General features: G+C 39.7%; 2 protein-coding genes across 7 annotated transcripts in view; one reads left to right on the top strand and one right to left on the bottom strand.

Moving 5' to 3' along the window:
- MACROD2 (mono-ADP ribosylhydrolase 2) overlaps nucleotides 1–23684 on the top strand; it is a 2991260-nt gene that overhangs the window by 592321 nt on the left and 2375255 nt on the right. The window lies entirely within an intron of this gene.
- Nucleotides 8615–22013, bottom strand: FLRT3 (fibronectin leucine rich transmembrane protein 3). The gene is made up of 3 exons (XM_069768756.1): nucleotides 21696–22013; nucleotides 13119–13785; nucleotides 8615–12001 (listed from the first exon to the last, which is right to left on the bottom strand). Exon 3 carries the CDS (start codon nucleotides 11971–11973, stop codon nucleotides 10018–10020), a length of 1956 nt encoding a protein of 651 aa, XP_069624857.1. The 5' UTR covers nucleotides 11974–12001; nucleotides 13119–13785; nucleotides 21696–22013; the 3' UTR covers nucleotides 8615–10017.

Raw genomic sequence — 23684 nt, 5'->3', positions numbered from 1 at the left:
GGAAGCATATGGACGCAGGATCCGTCGCTAACCTTAAAAAACAGGTTTTTCTATTGAGCATGCCTGGCAGGATTTTCTAGTCAGGGGAATCTCTCTTTCTCTCCAGAATTTTCTACATTCAAATTCAGGTAGCGCCTAATTCAACTCATCCGTCAAAAGACTGGATACGTTATATCCATTTTCCACTATTTTTAAGACATCCGTCGATGCGTCGCAGTGACGCATTCTAACAGCCACCAGCCGATGTAAGTATGAAAGAAGCCTTATTTCCTAAGAGAACAGCATCCCAGCAGCGGCTCACTTCCCTACTTCCTTCCATCTGTTGAGAAAACATAAACGATCAGGTGAATAGAGCATACATGTGAACGGTAGAGTAGGGAGCAATAGCTGTCAGACCATATGCATTCAATAGCCAATTGCTCATTCGGCTAGGTTTTTAGATTTCTGATATACAAGTCACACGTCACTATTGATACATATGTGTAGATTATCCTTTTTTTAGTCTCTGGTCTTACACCCGTTATTGCCATTTGACCTAGATTTGTGAACGCAAGAATAGTGCAGCCCCCATTGGGGTTTGTCTCCTTTGTTGTGCTTTGTGTTTGGTTGCATACAGATCAAGCAATGCTGCCATGACATGAGAAGAGAGAATGATCACATTTATATGGTATTTGTTGTCCTGTCGTGATCCCGAGTTGCGGCTTCTCCAGAGCTGCATTCATAATTCTGATGACTATGTTTACAGTTTTAACTGAGATGCTAGAAGCTTCCAGTATCGTGAAATTTGATGTAACTTGTTCTCTATTGGGACTTTTTCCTCTTCTGGATCGTGCCATCCTAGAATGTGATTTTAGTTAGGACTATTGAAGTTTATGCATGTTATGGAAGTTCTAAATCCCTTGCTTTTTAGAAGTTTCCAAAACCAAAGCTAAGAATTTTTGCGCACAATCCATGTACAGACATAAATATTTTTTTATTAAGCAACACCAGGAGGCAAATATGAGGGCAGGGAATCTTACCATTTATACTTTTTCAATTCCTTTATTGTCTTTCAGTGTTTTACATCCGTATATGAAAGCCAAAGTACATAAGTGTGAATGAGGCCATATAATTCAAAAACCTACAAACTGATAGCTTTGAAGTCTACAGAAATATCAATGCAGATATTATACAGGTGGTAACTCTAGATCGCCATACTTAAAAAGTGGCTCATCTTTTCTTATGTAGAATAATTCTAAAGACATAAATAATTGGGTGCTGGGATGTCACTCCTTCTAAATGACAGGCAAATGGTGATGTTTGGTTGTTTACGGTCCATTGTCAGCGTTTGCTTTTTATGCATTCTAATGTCATATTCTATTCTGAAAACCAAGATCAAGTGACAATGTCATATTACTAGAGTGCCAATGGCTTGCCTGTGTACGGCTCCCTCACTTTCACCAGCTGTTTCCAGTTGGCATAGTGTAAAGCGAGATCGTACTTTAACAATTTAGTTTGCTTGAGAGTTGGTCCCTGTGCTTGTTGAATAGAGGTGAAGTGAGGCACAATGCAAATATTTTCTATGAGAAAAAAAGAAGCCTGCACAAAATGTGCCAAAAAGAAGCAAACAAAGCAGAAAGTTACATAGTGTTTCTAGCAATATTAAAAATGTGTTGCCATTGTTAACGATGTTTTCACATATAAGTGAGTTGTGAGTGAATAATACGGAGATGCTCGAAGCCAGAAATCGTGGAGCAAGGAAAATAAGACTGCCATATATGTAAGGTATGCTCCGCTACTTGGAACATAGCAGCACACAATATCTAACAAAATCTAATTCTTTTCTTAATATTTAATTTTTTTAAAGATATATCAATGCGCTACAGAAAAAACAATATACCTTACTATGTTTATATAAAATAATGTTTGGAATTGAAAGTCCTCAGTGGTTGATACCTTTTAATGGTTAACTGAAAAGATGGTAACAAATTGTAAGCTTTCGAGACTACTCAGGCCTCTTCATCAGTCATAGACTAATACAACATCTGAACAGTGGCTTAGTGGTTAGCACTGCAGCCTTGCAGCGCTGGAGTCCTGGGTTCAAATTCCTCCAAGGACAACATCTGCAAAGAGTATTAACATATGGGGGATGACTGTTGTTGTGATCCATAATTCATTTTGCCATCCCTCAAAGAAATGGAAGAATAACTTTTTAGATGGTTTTGTTTTGCTATTTATTTCTCCCTTTTTATTTTATAACTATTTTGCGTGTTTGTGTAGTTTTTACTTTTCTTTTTATACCTGTTCCCATAAGCACTGTATTTATTTAACACTTAAAACTTTCATAAGTTTGATCCTTGTGTGCTCTAAAGAATCCATGGCCTTTCAGAGTGTGTGAGACTTTTTTGATTTTCAGACAATAGCATATTTTGGGGACTCATCACCCCATGTCTTTGAGTGAAAGGCGATAGATTAATCCTTGCAGACTCTCCCTGCATCAGATGCTGAGAATTGTTAACTTGGTGGCAGTGGCAGGATCTGTGTGCTCCCCATTGATTGATGGTTTGTGACTCTAAAATAAAAGCTCAGATCCCAAATAATGTATTATTTTATTCAAACTTCTATCACCTATATGCCCATATAGACTGCGTAGGAGGGTTGATCCTACTGGCAGATACCGTTCAAAGCCACTGGGTCCAGAGTAACCTTTTGTAACAGAATTTTACATATGGTCTTAGATTATTGGTGTCTCCTTATGCTTTTGGGGCCTTTCTGGTGCCAGGGTAGGACTGTGGGGGCTTTCTTAGCACTCCTCAGTGTTGAAAAAGAAAAAAATGTCAATGAATAATCAAAACTCAAAAAAAAAAAAAAATCAAGTTTCAGAAATATTCCAACTGGAGACAATATAGATTAGGGAATGTTACAACTTGGCAAGTACAGTGCTGTGCAAATTAATTGGGACAAAGCAAAAAACAAATTTTTTAATATTTAATAATAAAATGGTATAATGCACTGTTTCATACGAATTCTGAAAATTACTTTTTTCCACTGGCTAGTTGACCAAGATTTATTTATTATGTATTAAAACTGGTTTGAATCACTGACTGGTAACCAACTTACGATTTCACTTAAAAAATGCTTTGTCCCAATTAATTTGCACAGCACTGTACAACGTAGATGTTCCCTCTACAAATTTGCTTGCAGAAAATCTGCAGCGTATTACAGTAGCAGCATTTGGATGAGATTTCACCTGAAGTACAGATTGCAGTGTCAGTGAAAATCAGCAGATGACACGTTGTAGGGTTACATTGCAAAGGGTCACTGTTGCGCCAAATCTCCAGCATTTCTGCATCAAAATCTGAAATAAACCTGAGTGGACTTTTCTGCTACAAATTTCCCTGCTGATTTTCTGCTGTGGAGAATTGAAGGATCAGTCTCACAAGGACATGCCTTTTATTTTTACCTACCTAAAAAAATTTTTATTACACGGACTAACCCTTAACCTTTTTAAAGGGGTAGTTTGAGTGTTCCCAACACCTTTGAATGTTGCGATTCTGCTCCACTCCCTGTTTCTTGCCATTGATGAAAGTGATAACAATAGCAGCTGATCAATAGGTGTGCTGGGTGTTGGACTCGTGCCGAATTGATAGTGATGACCTGTGCTAAGAACAGTGCCTGGAAAACAAATTTGTCAAGTCTTATGACTGGAAATAACATGCAAAGCACCATGAAGTCATTTCGAGAAGCAGTTATTTTATGAGGCTTCTCATTTTGTAAGCTTCACTTCTAGTTGCTGCTCACTTCCCTCCTTTAAATAGCTGGAGATCACTTCTTCTTTTAATTGTTGGGAACTTCCCGTGTGTGAATTGAGCAAATGCAATAGTATCAATGTCTTGTATACATGGAGGGCACAGATTAGGCTACTTTCACATTTCCGTTGGTACGGGCCCGTCGCAATGCGTCGGGCCGACGGACGTTGTGAAATTACTGCACGACGTGGGCAGCGGATGCAGTTTTTCAACGCATCCGCTGCCCATTCTGCAGTCCGGGGAGGAGGGGGCCGAGTTTCGACCACGCATGTGCGGCCGAAAGTGGCAGACGCGACGCACAAAAAAGTTACATTGAACGTTTATTTGTGCATCGCGTCCTCCAAAACACGACGGACGCGACATGTGGTCATCTGTCGCAAACCATCGCTAATACAAGTCTATGGGCAAAAAACCCATCCTGCAAGCACATTTACAGGATCCGTTTTTTGCCCAAACCGACAAATTGCGACGGAGGACAAAAGACGGAAGTGTGAAAGTATCCTTACCCGCATGTTTACTGCACAAATCTAATGTCGGCAAAATACTATTGTCAACTGAGGATTCCTACGACAACTCTTCCGATTTGTCACTCAAACACTCAACCACTGTACCATAATGCTGCACAGAAATTATGCCAATTAATTTTTATTGAACGGGTAAAACAAGTAATACATTTTGCACACTTTTTTTTTTTTTGCATTTTGAAATTAACGAACGTTATCTTTACTGTAGTTTCTTTTTATAAGGCTTCAAATTTCATACTCTGGTATGTAGGGGGTTTGTTTTGCTTGTTTCTAGGGTAGAATATCTCCCATACATACAGTATATGTAGCATATCCATGGCAGTGCTTGACTGTACAGGTCTGTATTAAGGAGCTTTACAGCTTCAGTGCTAAACCAGCTCTGTGCTCATAAAGTGCTGGTTCACATAGGCTGGATATTTCAGTACCCGTTGTCAGATTTTATTAAATCTCATCGACACCCGGAAGAAAATTAAACACGTACATTGTACGGAAATGTGTATTTGCCATCCGCTGCCTGATAATTTATGCTGTAGTTTTTCACTGAGGATTTCACACAATGAGTTACGTAAGGTGAGGTATTTTGTAAATTTGTGCTTCTCTGTATCAAAATTTTGCCACTATGTATTTTTCAGCTCTGCGTACCTAGTGTCAGGGTATGTTCTGTCAATCGCATTTGCAGTGTGATCAATCAATAAAGGTCGATATGCTAGTGCATATGAGCAATTTTCTATATGGTCCGATGATGCATTTGGAAAAAAAATTCAGCATGCGATAGTCTTGTCGGTGTTGCCGTTGAGACCGTTCTAGTTTTAATAGCATATAGCCCTTAAACTAGTCCAAGACTTTGCATGAAGCTGCAAACGGACCAAGTCATGCACTATTTGCAGAGGAGACCTCATCCCCCCTTTCCATTCCTGTGAACTCTGTCCTGGTGCTTGTGCGCACAACCGATATTCTTCTATGAGAACGTGTACCTATGATACTCTATGCGGCTGTGCACATGTCCAAATTTGTATTTATTTTTTTCTCTTGGACTGAGTGGGTTGAAGACTTGTCCAATTTTGATCCAACACTCAGATAAAAACTGGACATGTCTATGGGTCCTTGAAGAAATTCACACCCCACTTAGATGACAACGGAGTGGGGTCAAATTTTCACACTGAAAGATTAGAGCGGGTCAAGATTTTTTTTTTTTCTTCTCTACATCCAAGAAAATCTGATGCCACTCTGGATATACCACTATGATCAAACTTTCTGTTCACAACAGTCGGACCATTTTTCTTGGATGTGGACATATCGGTCGTGTGAATCTACCTTATGTGTCAAGACAATCGGGGCTGCAGGTAAATACAGAATCAATGATCAATTTTCCCTTGTTCACTGTGTGAGGACAAAAGTTAAGAACGAGACAAATTTCTGCTCAAGCGCTGTGCTGGCTGCGATTTCTTAACTCCAATCAAGGGCCCAGAGTTTGCAAATTGCACTTCTGGTGTTTCGAGTGATACCTATTAGGACTTGGCACTTATTTTCTATTATTCCATACACAGGACATTTCTATAAAGTGCAGATCACTCAGTGTGTAGTGTATTGTAGACTAAAATGCCATTAAACATTTGCTAATGGATGAGGCAGTGCAGAAATTGTACTCAGTAGTTCTTAAGAACCACAAGGCAAGTACTTAGCCGGTAACTGTACAGCGAGCAGTAATGCCGCAATCGCACATATATTTGGAATACCGAAAATTGAATATGGAAGACTATTGGATTTCTTGTAGTTCTTGATGTCTTGCAATAAAGGAGCACTCAGATATTCTTCATGCACTTGTCTGGCTTATGTCATTCATCCAAATACTTTTCTAACATATGGTTGTTAATGAGACTTTCATGAGAGCTTTACAGTGACAATAGATGACCTAAGTGCATATTGTGTGACCCATGCCATATGATGCTTTTTATTGCCCTTAGGTTGCTGGTAATGTACAATAAATGACATAACTAATACAGCAGACATCTCATCATACAGTCATACTCTTGCCTAGCAAGTGTTAATGTCTTTAATGGGTCAACAATATCATCCTTGAAGATGCCCAAGCAATATGTCTATGTTGAGACTGTCCTTTTAATACCCCAAATGCCTACGTTTTACCACTTATTTAGATTTTGCATAGAGGTACCATTTTAAAGACGATGGGTAAACAAGTTTTTGCATGACAATAGAGCCTTACAATTCTTTACAATATTTGACAAAATCAACAATCTAGATTCATACATTGTGTATTTGGTGTAAATTTTATATGCACGTTTCTAAACTAAAATGCAGCATTTCTGCATGTAAAATCCATGCATTTTGTACATAAATTCATGCTTTTTCATGTGTGTGTTTTTTTTTTTTTGTTGAAGAAAAACGACAAAAAAAAACCACAACAAAACAATGCAATGCCAGTGGTTCAGCAACTGGCCAAAAGGACATAAAGTTCACAGAACCTAAAAGAAAAAGAGGCAGCATACACCAGGTCCCAATACTAATGCACTGCAGGTTACAAAAAGCCCCCGCCGTGATAAAGGCAGAGTCAGCGCAGGTAGATTCACACAAAAATGCACATGGATAATGCCCCCAGGCAACACTAAATTGCTGCACCATACAAAAGATGACAAAATATTCCAGACAAAAAAAAAGAAGTAATAAATACATGAGGTATTGGTCAATATTTTGGCCAAAATATACAAGCTTGCAACCCACATCATGAGCCCTCATTGCCTTACACTAAAATGAATATCAATTCACCAAAAATGGCATAAAATTCAAAAAAACATTTGGGGTGCCTTTAACTATGGGGTGCTCTTGTATTGTGCTAGGCAGTCTACCTGATTGCATAGTATGGGCTGTACAAGCCAGATGATATGCTTCAATGTATCTGTGTGACTGGCGTCCTATACAAGCCTTATCTGTGTGCATTTATTACACTAGGCCATCACCCCCCCCCACAACGATTTGTAGATCTGTGAATGTACCTGTGCTACTTTATCATGGGGGTTACTGCATCCTGTAGTATATTAGTATCGTGACCTGGTAAATACTGGCTGCCTTTTTTCTGTGATGTTTTTTGACTTGTGGATTTAGGGTTCTTCCCTTTGAAATAAGTAAAACCTGCGCCAATCAAAGTGCGTTTCTGCAACAAGTCAAAGTACATTTTAAACTAAATCCCTTTCCATTTAGTGCCATACTCTAATCTTTTTTTTTTTATGGATTAAAAATTCCCCATCGTTCCCGAATTACACTAACTCCTATGCTCCTTTTTTTCCACTTCCTGTGTGACGACTGTTGTTTGAGTATCCCAGTGCATGGAGGGATACTAGTGTCATCAGGAAGCAGAGGCTCCTCCGTGAAACTAAACTTAATCAGTGACGCTAGTTTCAGTGGCTCTGCACGTCCCTGCGCACTGTGCATGTGCGCGCTCTGTTGTTGGCTTAGCTAAGTAGTAACCATCTGGCAACAGAGCGCTGTCATGATACCCGGCCAGCAGGAGGACAGTGACGTCACTTCTGGAGGTGGTGCTTCAAAACATGTCTCTGCCTAATCTTTTATTTAATGATATTACAAGTGGTGAATCATGACATAGGTGCCCATAAAATCTATAATCTGGTCCTAAACCCATAAATTAAAACCATATTTAATTTCCAAATAATCCTGGAAACTCTACATACCAGAGGTAACATTTTTCTATATTGGAAATTAAAAAAAAGTTACCAGTCTAAGATCATCATGGGCCATTGCTATTTAGTATCTTCAATATATGGCAGGTTGCCAATCGCCAATGGTGGTAATCCATAACATAACAGGAAATTCATACTAAAGTTATGTCAACATCATTTTCACAACCCCCTCCCACCTCTCCACAAGGAAGAAAAGAATGGTCTCTCTTAAGAACCATAAATTAGGGCAATTTCTTAGGGCAGTCAATCTTCATCTGCTTTAACCAGACAAACTAAGTACTGAAGCTTGCTCATAAGTGATGTTTAGACAGTTGGGTGCTTACTTGACCCTTGGGGACTTATTTGTGCCTCGCTTGCCTTCTGCTGGTATGTTTGCAATTCTAAGGTTGCATGACACTTAATACTTTTGATAGCCCAATGGTGAAAATTGCAGCTACAAAATGATAGGACTTCACCGAACAAAGAAGCAATAGAAGCCTGCAAATAATTGCTGCTGATTAGGTTTCCTAATAATAGTTTGCAAATGTAGTCACGTTTTAGACGTCCGTGGATCATATTTATGAGCTTAATAAACCAAATCAAAAGTAAATGTTTTGTTTCTTTTTTATTTTATTCAGAGATAAGATCAATATTTTTCATAGTTCGCAAGTATGAAAAATTGTCACTGTCCAAAAAAAAAAAAACCCTAAAAAAAAAACACAAAACAAAGCAGAATGTGTAGCATTGGATCAAGGCACATACAATACTGACCAAAGAGCATACAACGCACTTTGGAATTGTTTTGAAAAAATAAAAAAACGGAAGGGGAGGGTATACGGCAACAAATATGTATCCGGTTTTAAATATTAAATTAACAAAAAGGCAAAATAACATGGTACGTATTTATAACACATGTAATGATGTAGTAATGGGCATCAAGATAAAGATTTTTGTTTTTACATTTTTGAAGGGGCGCTACGGGTAACGGCTTAGTTGATGATTTATATGATATTCTTAAAGGCAATATCATTTAATTTTTGCTTTCTGGCTTTAAGTATATATCATCATGTTGATTTTTTTTGTTAACCCCATGTAATGCTGAATGGATGCACTTTGTTTTGGGTTTTTTGTTTATAAAAAGTGTTTTACGTTACATTTTACGTGTTAATTTATCTACAAGTCTAAAAATATTAGGACAAAGCTCAATCTTTTATAAAAGTATTTCTTTATTGAAATTCTCATAAACCCCCACCCCCCATTAATTTCTTTGTTGTACTGACCTTTTTTTGATCTAGTCATTTCCTAGCATGCATGGGTCAATATATCAACAATAACTTTCTAGATACCTTGGCGTGGTACTTGTGGTTCTTTTTGAAACAAGGGTAATGCCCATTACTACACACATTGAATTTTGTTTTCTTTTTATTGAGTAACGTTGTGTACATTTTATTTTTTTTTTACAGACCCAACAATACTGTTTAAATGCTTTGAATATTTTCTTTTTTTTTTTTCCTTTTTTTTTCTTTTGTAGCTACATCTTATTTATACCATGTTTAAAATGAAATGCAAAACGGCCTGTGCTTATACTACAAAGATCTTGGAAAAGAAAAAAATGAGAAAACAAAAAAAAAAATCCTGATTGTTCAACACATCAAAGAAATTCACTTTCACAGTCAACATGTCATTTTTTTTTCTTTTACTCTGTAGAACACAAAAAAAAAGTTAAATGGTCTGTAACTTCAATATTAGCAAGGAAAAATACAGTACAAATTACAAAAAATACTAAAAATAGAGAATTGTGGTCAGGCGACAAACTACATTTAATCGTAGCAGCAACCTGAAATTTTTAAACTTTTAATAAAAAGTTCTTAAATATAAATTATATGGCAAATGTACAGTACATTGCTCCTTCGAATGTTCTTTTTGTGTTTTACTAATCCAGTGTTTTGCAGTAGAACAGTGAATTCCATTCACTCATTAGAGTTCCTATAAAAAGTCGTGTGCCCTTAAGCATCATGAATGTGAATGGTCAGAATCTGGTATACCACTGTCTCTGTAGCTCCTGTTACTGCTGCTTTCACTGTGACTGGTTTTGTACAAGGTTACTCCATTAGATGGAAATATAGTGTGCAAAATAAATTCCTCCTTGGACATTGGTTCATTATTTATTGGTATCATCTGAAAAGAGGTCTCCCTGATTTCTAAAATGGAGTTGTCCTTTTTAGTTCCCGCCTCTGCGTAGTCGTCTTTTCTTCTCCTGCCTTTGCTGTAGGCACAGTTCCTGGAAAAAAGGGAACCATTCCGATGAACGTACCAGCACACCAGCGCCAGGAGTGTGATTGCCACCAGCGCCACCGCTCCACCGATGATGGCTGCTAGGGGCAAGTTTGAGTTTTTGTAAGGCTCCTTCTCCTGTTCTCTGTTTAATGTTGTGGTTGGGTTGTACATTTTAAGTGGAGCAGTCTCTGTTTCGATGCACACGGGAGTATCATCCAGTAAGAAGAAGTTTTCGGTTTCCATGGGAACCATACATATTCGGTATGGAGACTCTGGCTCGAGAGCTGTCAGCAGGTATTCTGTTCTGTCACCTGTGACAATGGTTTCTGTTATAGACCCAAAAACTGGACTGTGACCCAATTGCCAGCTCAGCCGCAGTGATTTCATTGGTAAGGCAATTTTCCAAGAAATGTGAATAGTTTCAACAGTGACCGATTTCACGTTAATAGTGATAATTTTCCTAACTGGTATCGGAGTGGTTCTGTAGATTTTGTTGAGGTCAGGTGGCTTTATCTCAGGCTGTTTGGTCACAGATACTGGACGTTGTCCTTGTGCCGGAAGCAATGTGTTTAACATAGTTGTAGTTGTAATATGGACTGGCTTTACATAAATTCTGTCCTTACAATCAAATAGCTCTTTGTTAAGATCTTTAATAGTCATCCCTCTGACACGTTCTGGCGCCTGGCACATCAGTCCACGGACATTAACTTTGGAAGGCAAAGACTGCAGCCAGTCTCGAACCCATTTCATCTTACAACCACAATACCAGGGATTATTACGTAGGTACAACTGCGTCAAATTGTCCAGGTCATCAAAAATGCCCTGAGGTAAAGAAGTTAGGTTGTTGTTTGACATATCAAGACGATAAAGTTGGGTTAGGTCTGCAAATGCGTTGGGTGGCACATAGTTCATGTGGTTCTCCTGTAGATAAAGCTTTCTCAGGTTGGTGCCTGGCAGGTTTGCAGGAGGAGATGTCAATGAATTTCGAACTAATGAAAGCTCTGTCAAATTAATCAAGTTCATAAAGACTCTTTCCCCAAGGCCATAATTGTTTAAGAGATTTCCATCCAAAACAAGACGCTTTAGATTTGTAAGGTCTTGCAAAGAGATTTCTGCAATAGTAGAAATGCGATTATCATCTAAACGTAGCTCCTCAATGGTGCGAGGCAGACCCCAGGGTATTGTGCTTAGGTGGTTTCGTGAAAGGAATAGAAGTCGGAGATAGATGTTGTCTCTAAATGCACCATCCTCAATGCTTACTGCAGACACGGAATTATCATCCAGGTGAAGCTCTTCAATAGCAGGAATCTGGGCAAGTGCATCATAAGTAATAGTCCGTATATTGTTTTCCTGCAGGTGCAATTCTTTAACATTTTTGGGAAGGTTAATTGGAAATTCGTCTAGACTGTTGCGGTATAAATAGATTCTCTCCACTTTATCCAAGCCTCTCAAGTCAGATGATATCCCCGCATTGTTTATCTGATTATTTTGAAGGTATAGAGTTGTAGCATCCTCTGGTATCCCCGAGGGAATAGATGTCAAGTCTCTATCATTGCAATAAATGAAGCCTCCATCACAGCGGCATACTGAAGGGCACGGTTTGGCACTGACATACTGTGGCGCCATTCGAAGTAATAATAATAATTGGGTCCAAGCAACAATATAGTTCCAGGTTTCAGCACTCATGGTCATAAAGGAAAAAAAGCTTAAGGTAGCTGGTCTGCAAGAAAGAAAAAAAAATATACATTGTCTGCATTAATTTCTTACATGAGATTGCACAGAAAATGTATTTCTAATGAGAAGCTAATTTATGTAGAATTGACCATAAGGATGCTATTGAAATGCCTAATTAAGTACTATGCATGTTTTAACCCTGGATAAAATGGGAGTAATTATCATGCATGTCAAAATTATTAATATGGAGTCACACAAGGGTTTCGGTGTGTATACTGGTAGCTGATTTAGTAAAGCTTGAATTGAAGACTTATTACGCTCAAGATAGTTATGATGTTCCTAAATCTAAAATATTAGGAAATAAGTTAGATTAACTTGAAGATGGTTTGCATGACTTTCTTGCGTTAGTAGATTAGTAGAGTAAGACTGAGCATTTTACGGCTGCTATATACAACATATCCAGTAGGGGCACTGGTGAGCTATACTGTACATACAGTTCTGCTGTGCAAAGCAAGCCAGACAAATCATGGACTCCTATGTGATGATGTTTTATTCATAGTGTTCAGAGAAAACTATAAATCTAGTAAATGCCTGCTTTACAACTATAGTAAAGAGAGCCTCTGGTCACATTTTTTTTTAAACTGTAACCGTAATATAAATTATTTCTAGAATAAAATTCAGCAAATAGGTTTTGGTGTTAACTAGGTCATATTGTAATTTTTTTAAATACTTTTGGGCATATACTATTTTTCACTTCATCCCCCTGGTATACATATTAGGAATTTCTTATTGCATTTTTATTTTTAAAAATATGGTCTCTCAGCTTTTTTTTTTTTAATTGTTCATGTTTGTTTTATAACCTCAATGTGCTGATGAATAGTGCTTCTATGCGCTAGGTTAAGGCATAAAGCAGTCAAAAAGTGTTGTTCATTATTATGAGATGGGTTCTAAAAATGAGAAAACCCCAAAAGATTATGTAGATCCTAAATAAATGGATGATATATCGCTGTTGGAGGCTGCAGTACATGAAAAAGAGCTATCTAACAAAGAGGTCTGAAGGACATCTTGAGTCATGAGCTATAGTGCATTTCTGTCGGAGATTCCCCTACTTCTTTTCATCCCCACCATTATCAGCACTTAATAGACACTAGACAAAGACATACCTGAAGTGTGAGCTGATGTTCCTTTGAATTCTCTCGTGGGCAGAGCTGTTTGAAAGCCTCGTGTTCCCAGAATAGCAAGGTCTGGGTTATCTCATTTAGCTGTTCCTCGGCTCAGTGTATATTCAAACAATCCTAACTTGGAAGAAGGGTCCGAATCTGACCATCTCTTGTCCACATCCCAGCAAACGTTTCCTGCCGACACCAAATCTTATGTTAAACTAGTTTCGGTTTCCTGCAACCATGTGATATTTCCTCCAATGCCAGATTAACGGTTTCTTTATAATCCCCCTTGGTTGGCTTATTTTCATGCCAGAAATGGACTTTTCATTTATAAATGCTCCTCAGGAACGCCAGTAAAATTAACTCCACACCAGCGGCATTATTCATAAAGCAAAGCCGGGAATAAATAGTGCATTCAGAGTGGGTACATGCTTTCCTTCTTGTCTTTCCTGTGCAAATTCTACCATGAATGCTCTCTGTACAGTAGTCACATCCCAAAAGGTTCACACCCGTTGTGAAAACACCACGGTTTCCAAGCCAAACTTAAAACCGCAATTGCAGAAAAAAAAACTGTTGGAAGATGAAGATCAGAAAGTAATTTATCACAACATTTTCAATAGGAAAAAAAATGTGCTGGCTCTTCGAAGTTCCTGCTTCTTGACGATTTCTGGAAAGAGAGAAATTATAACTATCAATTGGGGAGAGTGAAATGTCACATAAAACTCATAAATACAGGCCAGGGTAGACCGATTGGAGGTCATTAGTTTCATTATAATCACAACTATTGACTTTATACGTTATGGCTAAACTTCAAAGTTTCCAAAGGTCACTGCCATGGTGCCAGTTTCTGCCATGATTTCTATTATTTCACATTGGCCATTCCAGAGCATTCATCCAAGAGCAACTGTAATTGAAGTCAGCTTCAATCAACCAACTGCAGAGAAATTACTTTAGCAAGCGGTGACGCCTGTCTTTTTCTATTACAAACCGAAGCACAATCCCCTGCTGTCCACAAGTTTTAGACATGTAATAGATAACCAAGACCCGAAGCCATTCCAGCCTGGGCACACGAGCTGTCCAGTTACTGTGTCTCAAGATGATGAAATATCTTCTCAAGCAGCTCCCTAATATACAGTATATGTCCTTGCTACGTACAAATCACTGAACTCATACTGTTCAGGCCCCCATACACACTAGACTAAGGCCCCCATACGCACTAGACTAAGGCCCCCATACGCACTAGACTAAGGCCCCCATACGCACTAGACTAAGGCCCCCATACGCACTAGACTAAGGCCCCCATACGCACTAGACTAAGGCCCCCATACGCACTAGACTAAGGCCCCCATACGCACTAGACTAAGGCCCCCATACGCACTAGACTAAGGCCCCCATATGCACTAGACTAAGGCCCCCATACGCACTAGACTAAGGCCCCCATACGCACTAGACTAAGGCCCCCATACGCACTAGACTAAGGCCCCCATACGCACTAGACTAAGGCCCCCATACGCACTAGACTAAGGCCCCCATACGCACTAGACTAAGGCCCCCATACGCACTAGACTAAGGCCCCCATACGCACTAGACTAAGGCCCCCATACGCACTAGACTAAGGCCCCCATACGCACTAGACTAAGGCCCCCATACGCACTAGACTAAGGCCCCCATACGCACTAGACTAAGGCCCCCATACGCACTAGACTAAGGCCCCCATACGCACTAGACTAAGGCCCCCATACGCACTAGACTAAGGCCCCCATACGCACTAGACTAAGGCCCCCATACGCACTAGACTAATGTCAGCCGAATCAACCAGTACCAACGTGTAATGTGTTTAGAGGAGCCAGCCAACTGATGGTCAATGATGTTGATTGTGGATATAAGTCCAATTTCGGAGTGCAAATTGCATTGCTCTACTAGAGATAAGCCAATGGCCGATGTGTCAGCTGGTGTCCATCTGCTCTCCGGTGTGTGGGAGAGTCATCTTTGTTGGCTACTTGCCAACAATCGATTGAAGCATCATTTGGCCTATTATGGACTGCTTGACATCACTAGGCAGTAGTGACCTCACATACTGTCGTCCTCCTGTGTGCGTATGGCACCAGCACATAGTAAAGTTAGGACTACCATATCATCTCTTAGCCACCAAGCTCAGCCAAATAAATGTTAGAATATTCCATTACACACGTTTTATTCCCCTTTTTGATTTGTGCACATTTTTTTCTAGCTTTTTGTATCCTTTAAGATGTAAGGGTCAACCTGCCAAGGTGCTTAGAGTGACAAGTAAAAGAATTTGGAGTAAGCTGGAAATACTTGACCCTGAAATTAAGGAATGCCGTAGTAGCAATTTGCTTCTCCACTCAGTAATTACATGGCATCCAGCAAGCAGAGCATCTGTTCCAGAATTAAAATGCTCCGCATTGCCAGTATGCTGAATAATAAATGCCAGAGACCTCTTTTATATAAAATAAATTCTATCTCCACATGATAAATCTTTAATATAGGGTTAAGCTAACTGGGACTGTATATCCTGCCTAAAATATGGTGCCGGGAGGAGGGGGGGACCTAGGCAGCTCTAGAGACACCATTTTACTATGCATGTATGGAAGAGTTTTAGTATTTTTCAGAAGACTCGAGGACTGGTGGCTTCCTGTGGTAACTTGTGAGGATGAGACTCTGCTCCTAGACTATTTTGACACCTACCAGTACATGCATCGTTTCCCCCCCCAAAAAATCAGAATTTAACACTTTACTTTCCACAGTCTCCACTGATGTTTGTCTCCGTGTCTGATTATTACCATGTGTTGAATTTATTTTAACAACTGCTGGAGTGAATCTGAGCAGCAGCCAAACATACGATAAAAGTATTTTTACAACTTCTACAATCTGCCTGCTCTTAATTAAGAGGCCATTTTAAACTTTCTCCATATTTATTTCATCAGAGGGATCGATTCATGTTTTTACTTCTCCATCTTGTCACTGACAGCACTTGTAAACAGACGAATGCAAAAAAGAAAAAAAACCTAAAAAAGCAGCTTTAAGTGAACGGCTTTGCCTTCATTAGCATGCATGAGAAGAGGAAATGACTGCAATGGTTGCCATAAGAGTAATAGTATTTGTTTTTTTTATGTTGAGTGTTAAACTGTGTCTTTTTAACCCTCATTGTCATGCAAACCAATGGTCTAATGCTGCTATTGTAGTAGGGTCTGTGCTGGACTTAACTGAAAGCTCATTAGGATCTATGGTGACTGTAGGCCTTTTGGCTGCAAAAAAAAAAGTATAGCAAACAATACAGGAGCATTAAAAAAAAAAGCCATGAAACAAAAGCAAAGCTTAAAGGGAATCATGACTGCTGGAAAAAAAAGTAAATTCTTCAGGGGCTTATAAAGAGATGGCCCCCGACACATCTGTTTGCCCCTCTGTTTGATATGATATGTTTTGCATATCAATAGCAAGCTATGATGTTCCAGCCATAGCCCTGGACAATCCTCTTGCCATGGGCCGACTAACCCGTCTTTAATTCTTTTGTATGTGCATTGATTGACCTTGAGTCATTATACATCAAATATGACCTGGGCCTGGTCACGGCGGAAGAGAGTGGGATGCTTGTTTCTATTCTTTTCAATGGTTTTGCAACCGGCTTAAAGGCTGGTACATTCCTTCTAGTCAGGCCGTGCCTTTGTGGTGTCGTGTGGCTGGATACACAACACACAAATATGATTTTTAATTTATCTGACTTTAGGGTGATATTTGCAGTCGTGTTTGCTTCTTGCACGTTCTCTTGTGTTTCACATTTTTGGAATTGATGACAGCTTGGCTAGTAGCAGTCACATTATCCACGATCATCAGATTTCATACAGGTTCTTGTCTCTTTTGTTTACCAGCAACCATGAGAAAAGACGAGTGGGACCTTTCAAGGTAACCTGATGTACAATTGGCCACTTCCATCATGCCATGTCATTAAATTTTTTCCTAAATCGAGATAGGGGACTAAAATATTCGATGGATTTTGGGAGATATTCCAGTTATTTTAGGGCTTAGGCCTCATGGAGAAGAAATGTGGTGCAGCTGTGCCCTGAGCTCAGTTCCATTTATAAATTTATTTTGGACTAAATTAGTTTTGGGAATAATGAATTACGCTGCAATTACTGTAGATTTACATCCATACAGTCAGATTTAGATCTAAAACTAAAGATTTCATGTAGACCCAGAACTAGAAAATAGTCTTTGGTGGCTTGAACGTATTAAAAATGGAAGGATCTGTACCATTTGTGAACCAGAACTTCAGGTTTTTGAAGAGTATTTTGGTTTAGGTCAATATGAGATTTTAGCATAGTTAATATATAGTATAATAGTTTAGCTTACCATACATTACTCATAAGATTCTCTCTAGAAATCATGCAGATAGCAGACACATAAAACGAAAAGCCCCTCTGGGTCTCCGAATCAGCAAGTATAATCATGAAGAGTAGGAATATCACTCCCAGTAGATTCTTTTGACTCCGCTGCCTGCAATCTAATACCACGCACACGAGTTTTTTCTGCAATGTTTACAAAATTCAATAAACTTCAGATAAAAACCATGTCATGTCCAATTTCCTCACTATTCTGGTCCCAGCAGAAATTCATTAAAAAAAAAAACCCTAGCCAATGACAGATTTCCAAAGACCGCTACATGGACATGGCTCGGTATTGCCTCCAAGACTTGGCCAAGGTGACTCACAACGACATGTAAGCATCAGGTGGAACAATTGCTTTCATTGTTTCTACAAGTGCAGGAAGTTTTTGGAGTGCTACCTGTTAAACAGTTTAAAAAATGCCTGACTCTTCACCCCAGGGTGTGACAAGTGGCGACACGTTCACAATGCGAATGCAAATTGGCGATGTTCCTCGACACCCAAGACTTTTTTGCCATTTTAGAAATAATTACGGTAGTTATAAATTGCAAAATGATTGCAAACATTGTATATTGGCATCTATGAAATCATAATTGTACAGTGTAATATTTATACAGGTATTGAGTGTCTTAAGAATTGCAGTCGTTACAGTGTAACCTTCGTGGCAGACGGTGATGTAACAGCCCAGGCAGGTCACTTGGCTTGTATCAGCATTTTGATCTATGCAAGGCTTGTAATGGAAAGCTTTTCACACAAGGGAGAAAAGGATGTTTTATGTCAAGGTCCTGTTTTGTGTTTTATCGGAAATTCTACATGTATGGCTGCAAACTTGTCTTGTACATGCTGGAAAGGATCATATTTTTCCAGATCCTGCATGTATAGCTGAGAAGCAGCACTGACTTCTTCTTTGTTCAAGACGTTAAAGGGGGGGTGAAAAAAGGAAAAGAAAACATTTTTCAGCTGAAAAACTTGCGCCAACGTCTTTCCAGCTGAGCTGATGCCCACTGGGGGGTGGTAAACGCTGTTAGACGCCTTTTTCTGCTGAGACCCACAAGTCAGACACTCTCTGCTTCTGTCCGGCTTTCCTGACTTTAATTGCAACAAAGTCTCCTGTTGAGTGGAACAGTGGTGTGTGCGAGGCCAAGGAAAAGTTCTCCTTTTGAAGGGATCAGGGAAGCCCTAATGGCCATGTTGATTTCATTAACCATGGCATTTATTTAGTGATTACTCCTCACAATGCAGCAAACACAAGAAATGGTGCAAAAGGCTCTGTGCTGAAAAGAGAGTGCTTTCTTTATACCTCAACTGGCCATGGCTCACTTTCGGCAGCCCTAGGTCATGGGGTACGAAAAAGTATCAGTCCCAAAGGAGATCTCACCCCATTTATATAGCCAGACCTATAGACTATAATAGAAATGGTCAGCATGTGGCTGTTGGGGGACTACAAATCCCATCATACACAGTCACCTCTAAAGTTTAGCCCCATTTTTATGTTTATACTCTTAAGTCTGCTCATTTATAGATATATTTGGTGTTTGTATATACGTACGGTATGTGTTTATTCATATAGACATACATGTTTGTTTTGTGTTATCTATTGATCTAGGTGTATATGCAGCCATTTCTGCATGTTTTGTGTATATGTATGTGTTTATATTGATCTAGGTATATAGCAGCCATTTATGTATGTTTTGTATATATGTATGTGTTATCTATTGATCTAGGTATATATGCAGCTATTTATGCATGTTTTGTATACATGTGTTATATTGATCTAGGTATATATGCAGCCATTTATGCATGTTTTGTGTATATGTATGTGTTATCTATTGATCTAGGTATATATGCAGCCATTTATGTATGTTTTGTATATATGTATGTGTTATCTATTCATATAGATATATATGCAGGCATTTATGCATGTTTTGTATACATGTATGTGTTATCTATTGATCTAGGTATATATGCAGCCATTTATGCATGTTTTGTATATATGTATGTGTTATCTATTCATATAGGTATATATGCAGCCATTTATGCATGTTTTGTGTATATGTATGTGTTATCTATTGATCTAGGTATATATGCAGCCATTTATGTATGTTTTGTATACATGTATGTGTTATCTATTCATATAGGTATATATGCAGCCATTTATGCATGTTTTGTATATATGTATGTGTTATCTATTCATATAGATATATATGCAGGCATTTATGCATGTTTTGTATACATGTATGTGTTATCTATTGATCTAGGTATATATGCAGCCATTTATGCATGTTTTGTATACATGTATGTGTTATCTATTGATCTAGGTATATATGCAGCCATTTATGTCTGTTTTGTGTATGTATGTGTTATCTATCCATGTAGATATGCACAAAGGCATTCCAGCTTGTTTTGTATGTAGGTATTTATATGTTGGTATATGTGCATGTCTTATGATGAAAAGCATCTACAGCACTATAAGCTGGGAGATATATAAGATGTTTAGAGGGAATTATTTTTGCAAAGAGTAAAAAAAAAAGAAGAGAAAAAAACTGAGTGTCAGCCCAAGCAGTACAGAATGGCTTCTTAGAAGACGGTCTTTTCATGCACTGAGATTTTTTTTTCTGCTTTGAGCCTAAACAGATAATTGTGTTTTTTCATCCTGCGGGAGAGCCATGTTAGTTAGGGCAGCACACCCGCAGGCGCTGGATGGCGAGCATAATTGGAGTTTATCTGATTGGACAGTGCTGTACAGAGAGAATGGACCGGGGGAATAGATAATTAATAGTCTAGTAACAAAGTGTGACAGCAGCCAGAATTTCACCAAATGTATTTCTGTGGCTTTTATATGGGGAATGGGGGGGACACAGATCTATTGCTATAGAGAGCTGGTCAATGAGGGGCATACAGAGGGTATGATCAGTAATCTGATGCTTTCATAGAATAGGTTTCGTTTGCTGTTAACTAGTGAAGTGCTGGATCGGTTTTGGGTGGGTGCAAAGTACAAAATGGGAGCAAAAATGGCCTGAAAAATGTGTCAGTATGTAGCTAGGGCTAAGGTGAGCGTTGTGTGCAGACATGTGCAGTAGTGCTGTATGAATAGGCTGTTGTATGTATTGGGCATGGTTATTGGCAGGGTGGTATCAGAGGCAGCCTGAGCCTTCTGCACATTATATGGCAATAACACGATTACAGGCTAATGCTGAATGAATATATTTGCAGGGATTAATCTGGATGAATGGGCCAGTGGTATGATGGGGAAGACGGATTTTGTCCCATTTCTTCCCTATTCACTATCACTGTGGTCTGTGAGCAGCTGCAGCCCATGGGTAGCAGCCAGGAACCAGAGCTAGCCCAGGGCTGACACAAAGGTCCAGCGCTCACCATTGTGCCCCCTTCCCAGTGGCCTGACCCCCTTACTAAACACCAACTGTCTATAAATCCCAGTTATATAGCCGGTAAGCGGCTCAGGCTACCTAGGGCATGTGATGGATGAGCCCAGGGAAGTGAATGGGGAGGCACAAGTAGCCACAACTTGCCATTAACTTGCTAATCTCCCCTGATCTAGTCCCCTTGCAGCTTTTTACATATTTAAAAACCATAATTCCCCATTGTCAGTGGGGTTCCCCAGCACCGAGACAATGCTGAGCTATAAGCTCGCCATTATCTGTGCTGCCATTGCTATGCTGGTCACATACTTCACTTGTCCAGGCAGTTTAATGTCTAGCATAGGAGAGAGGGGGAGTGTTAGAAATAAAAAGGGATTGATTCCCTCAGGAATGGGCTTTAAGGTTTTTTTTTCTTCTGATTTTTGCCATACAGCAATTCAGGCTTTGAAATGTAGGTGTAGCTGTTCATTTATGTTTGTGCAAAGTCTGCTGCTCCAGCACTATCTCCATGTATTACTCTCTACAGCTAGGGTTATTAATAGTCTGCTCCCAAGTATTGGGGGGTCACCTGCAGCCCCCTACTAGCTGTGCCCTGGGATGATGGGGGTCTATGGGAGGGAACTTGTGCTGCTCAGGAGCTGACACTCTTTCTTCCCTTGCATCTTGTACTTCTGAGATGTCATTTGTAACTATAAACCAAGTAGTGAAGCAGCCATGGTTGTATGAAGTGCTATGGAAGGAGAAGAACTGCTGCTAATGGCTGGAGGAGGAGGAGAGGTCCGTGATTTGTGCCTTACCTGGAAGATCAGTGCAGCAGAGAATCCAGTGAGCAGATGGCTGTGCAGAGGGAATATTCCAGTTGTAGTCCTATAAATAAGGCTGTAGGATCACCATAGAGAAGGGCAGGCAGCAGCTAGCTGTGTGAGCTGGTACCAGGCAGCAGCATTCCCTGTGCGCTGCTGAGAAGTGTTGGGTCCTCTGTGCCCACCTCAAAGTCTGAACTTCCAGCAGCAGCTCGCAGTGGCTGAGTGTGGGCTGATGTCATGGCAGGAGGAGAGGCTTCACCAGGGCCTGCCCCAGTGAGGTAACTCCTCTGCAGGCTGCCTGCACAGGCCAGGCCGGCCACTAGAGGGCGCATGTAACCCTTTCTCTGCAGGACCCAGCACTGAGCTGTCATTCCCTGTCTGCTCTTCTGTGGGCTGTTAACTCTAAGGCTGCTGAAGCGGATTAGGCAATCAGCATTGCAGGCTGAAGAAATGCCGAGCGTAATGTATTCCATTCACAGGACTAATACATACGGTAGATATTAAATATTACGGTGCAATCCAAAATACTGATAAGATGATATCGGATAACCGTTCAATTAGTTTTAACCACGAAACTGCCCCTTTATCATTTAAAGCATTTGTCCACTTCTTGAATAATGCATTTTTAAATACAGTAGTCCCCCTTGTGAAATTGAAAATGACATTTAATCAACAACATGATGTCGGGTCTGCCATGGTTCGCGTGGCTTTTGGCATGCTGCGCTTCACTTGGACAGCTGCCCGATAACTGTCGCTAAATGATTGGGGGGCTCACTTGGCATAGCAGCGTCACATGAGCTCTGGAATGGCGCTGGTGCACGAGATGAATGTTGTTTTAGCTTACCACGGGTAGTGCTTCATTTAAAAAGGGATTGTCCAGTAAGTGGACATCCCCTTTTAATGCACTTTGAAAGTGCTGTAGTTATGTTTGTGGGTAGATGAGGGGTGGGGGAATTTTTTTTTTTTTTATGCCAAGGGCCATTTGGAAATTAATCTCATCAGTCGTGTACTGCACAATATCATCAAATTGAAGATTATGCTATATTTGGTCATACGATTAACTTGCCCCTAATGTGATGGCAGGAGCTGCTTCTCTTTGGTGCAATGATGTTGCTACTCGTAATTGCGTTTCCAGATTTGCATGAGTCTGGAGAACTGGTGACTTTATGTCATACGTTTTGTAAAGAACACACAACAGTAAGTTGTTCTGAACACAGCTGTATATTACACTGTATATTTCCCCTCACAATAGGAAATTGATCACTGCTCACGTTGCATTTATAGTACTCAAGCAGTAAGAGGTCTGGTGTCTGCATCACATAGGAGACATGGAGATTGCTATATATGCATCGCATGACAAACCCCAAGTCTGCTATATATGCATCACATAGGAAACCCCAAGTCAGCTATATATACATCACATAGGAGACAGCTATATATGCACCACATAGGAATCCTCAAGCCTGCTATATATGCATCACATAGTAATCCCCAAGCCTGCTATATATGCATCACATAGGAAGCCCCTAGCCTGCTATACAATCATCACATAAGAGACTTCTATATATACATTACATAGGAAGCCCCAAGCCTGCGATATATAGATCACATAGGAGACTGCTATATATGCATCACATAGGAAGCCCCAAGCCTGTTATACATACATCACATAGGAGACTGCTATATATGCATTACATAGGAAGCCCCAAAGCCTGCTATATATACATCACATAGGAGACTGCTATATATGCATCACATAGGAAGCCCCAAAGCCTGCTATATATACATCACATAGGAAGCCCCAAGCCTGATATATATACATCACATAGGAAACCCCAAGCCTGCTATATATACATCACATAGCAGACACAGAGACTGCTGTATATTCATCATATAGGAAACCCCCAAGACTGTTATATATACATTACATAGGATTCATGGAGACTGCTATATATGCTTCACAAAGGAAACTCTGAGACT

Source organism: Ranitomeya imitator, chromosome 5 (genome assembly GCF_032444005.1).
Source record: "Ranitomeya imitator isolate aRanImi1 chromosome 5, aRanImi1.pri, whole genome shotgun sequence".
In the NCBI taxonomy this organism is placed as follows: Eukaryota; Metazoa; Chordata; class Amphibia; order Anura; family Dendrobatidae; genus Ranitomeya; species Ranitomeya imitator.
The sequence above is the reverse complement of the archived record's forward strand: the minus strand, read 5'-3'. Positions and strand labels throughout refer to the sequence as shown.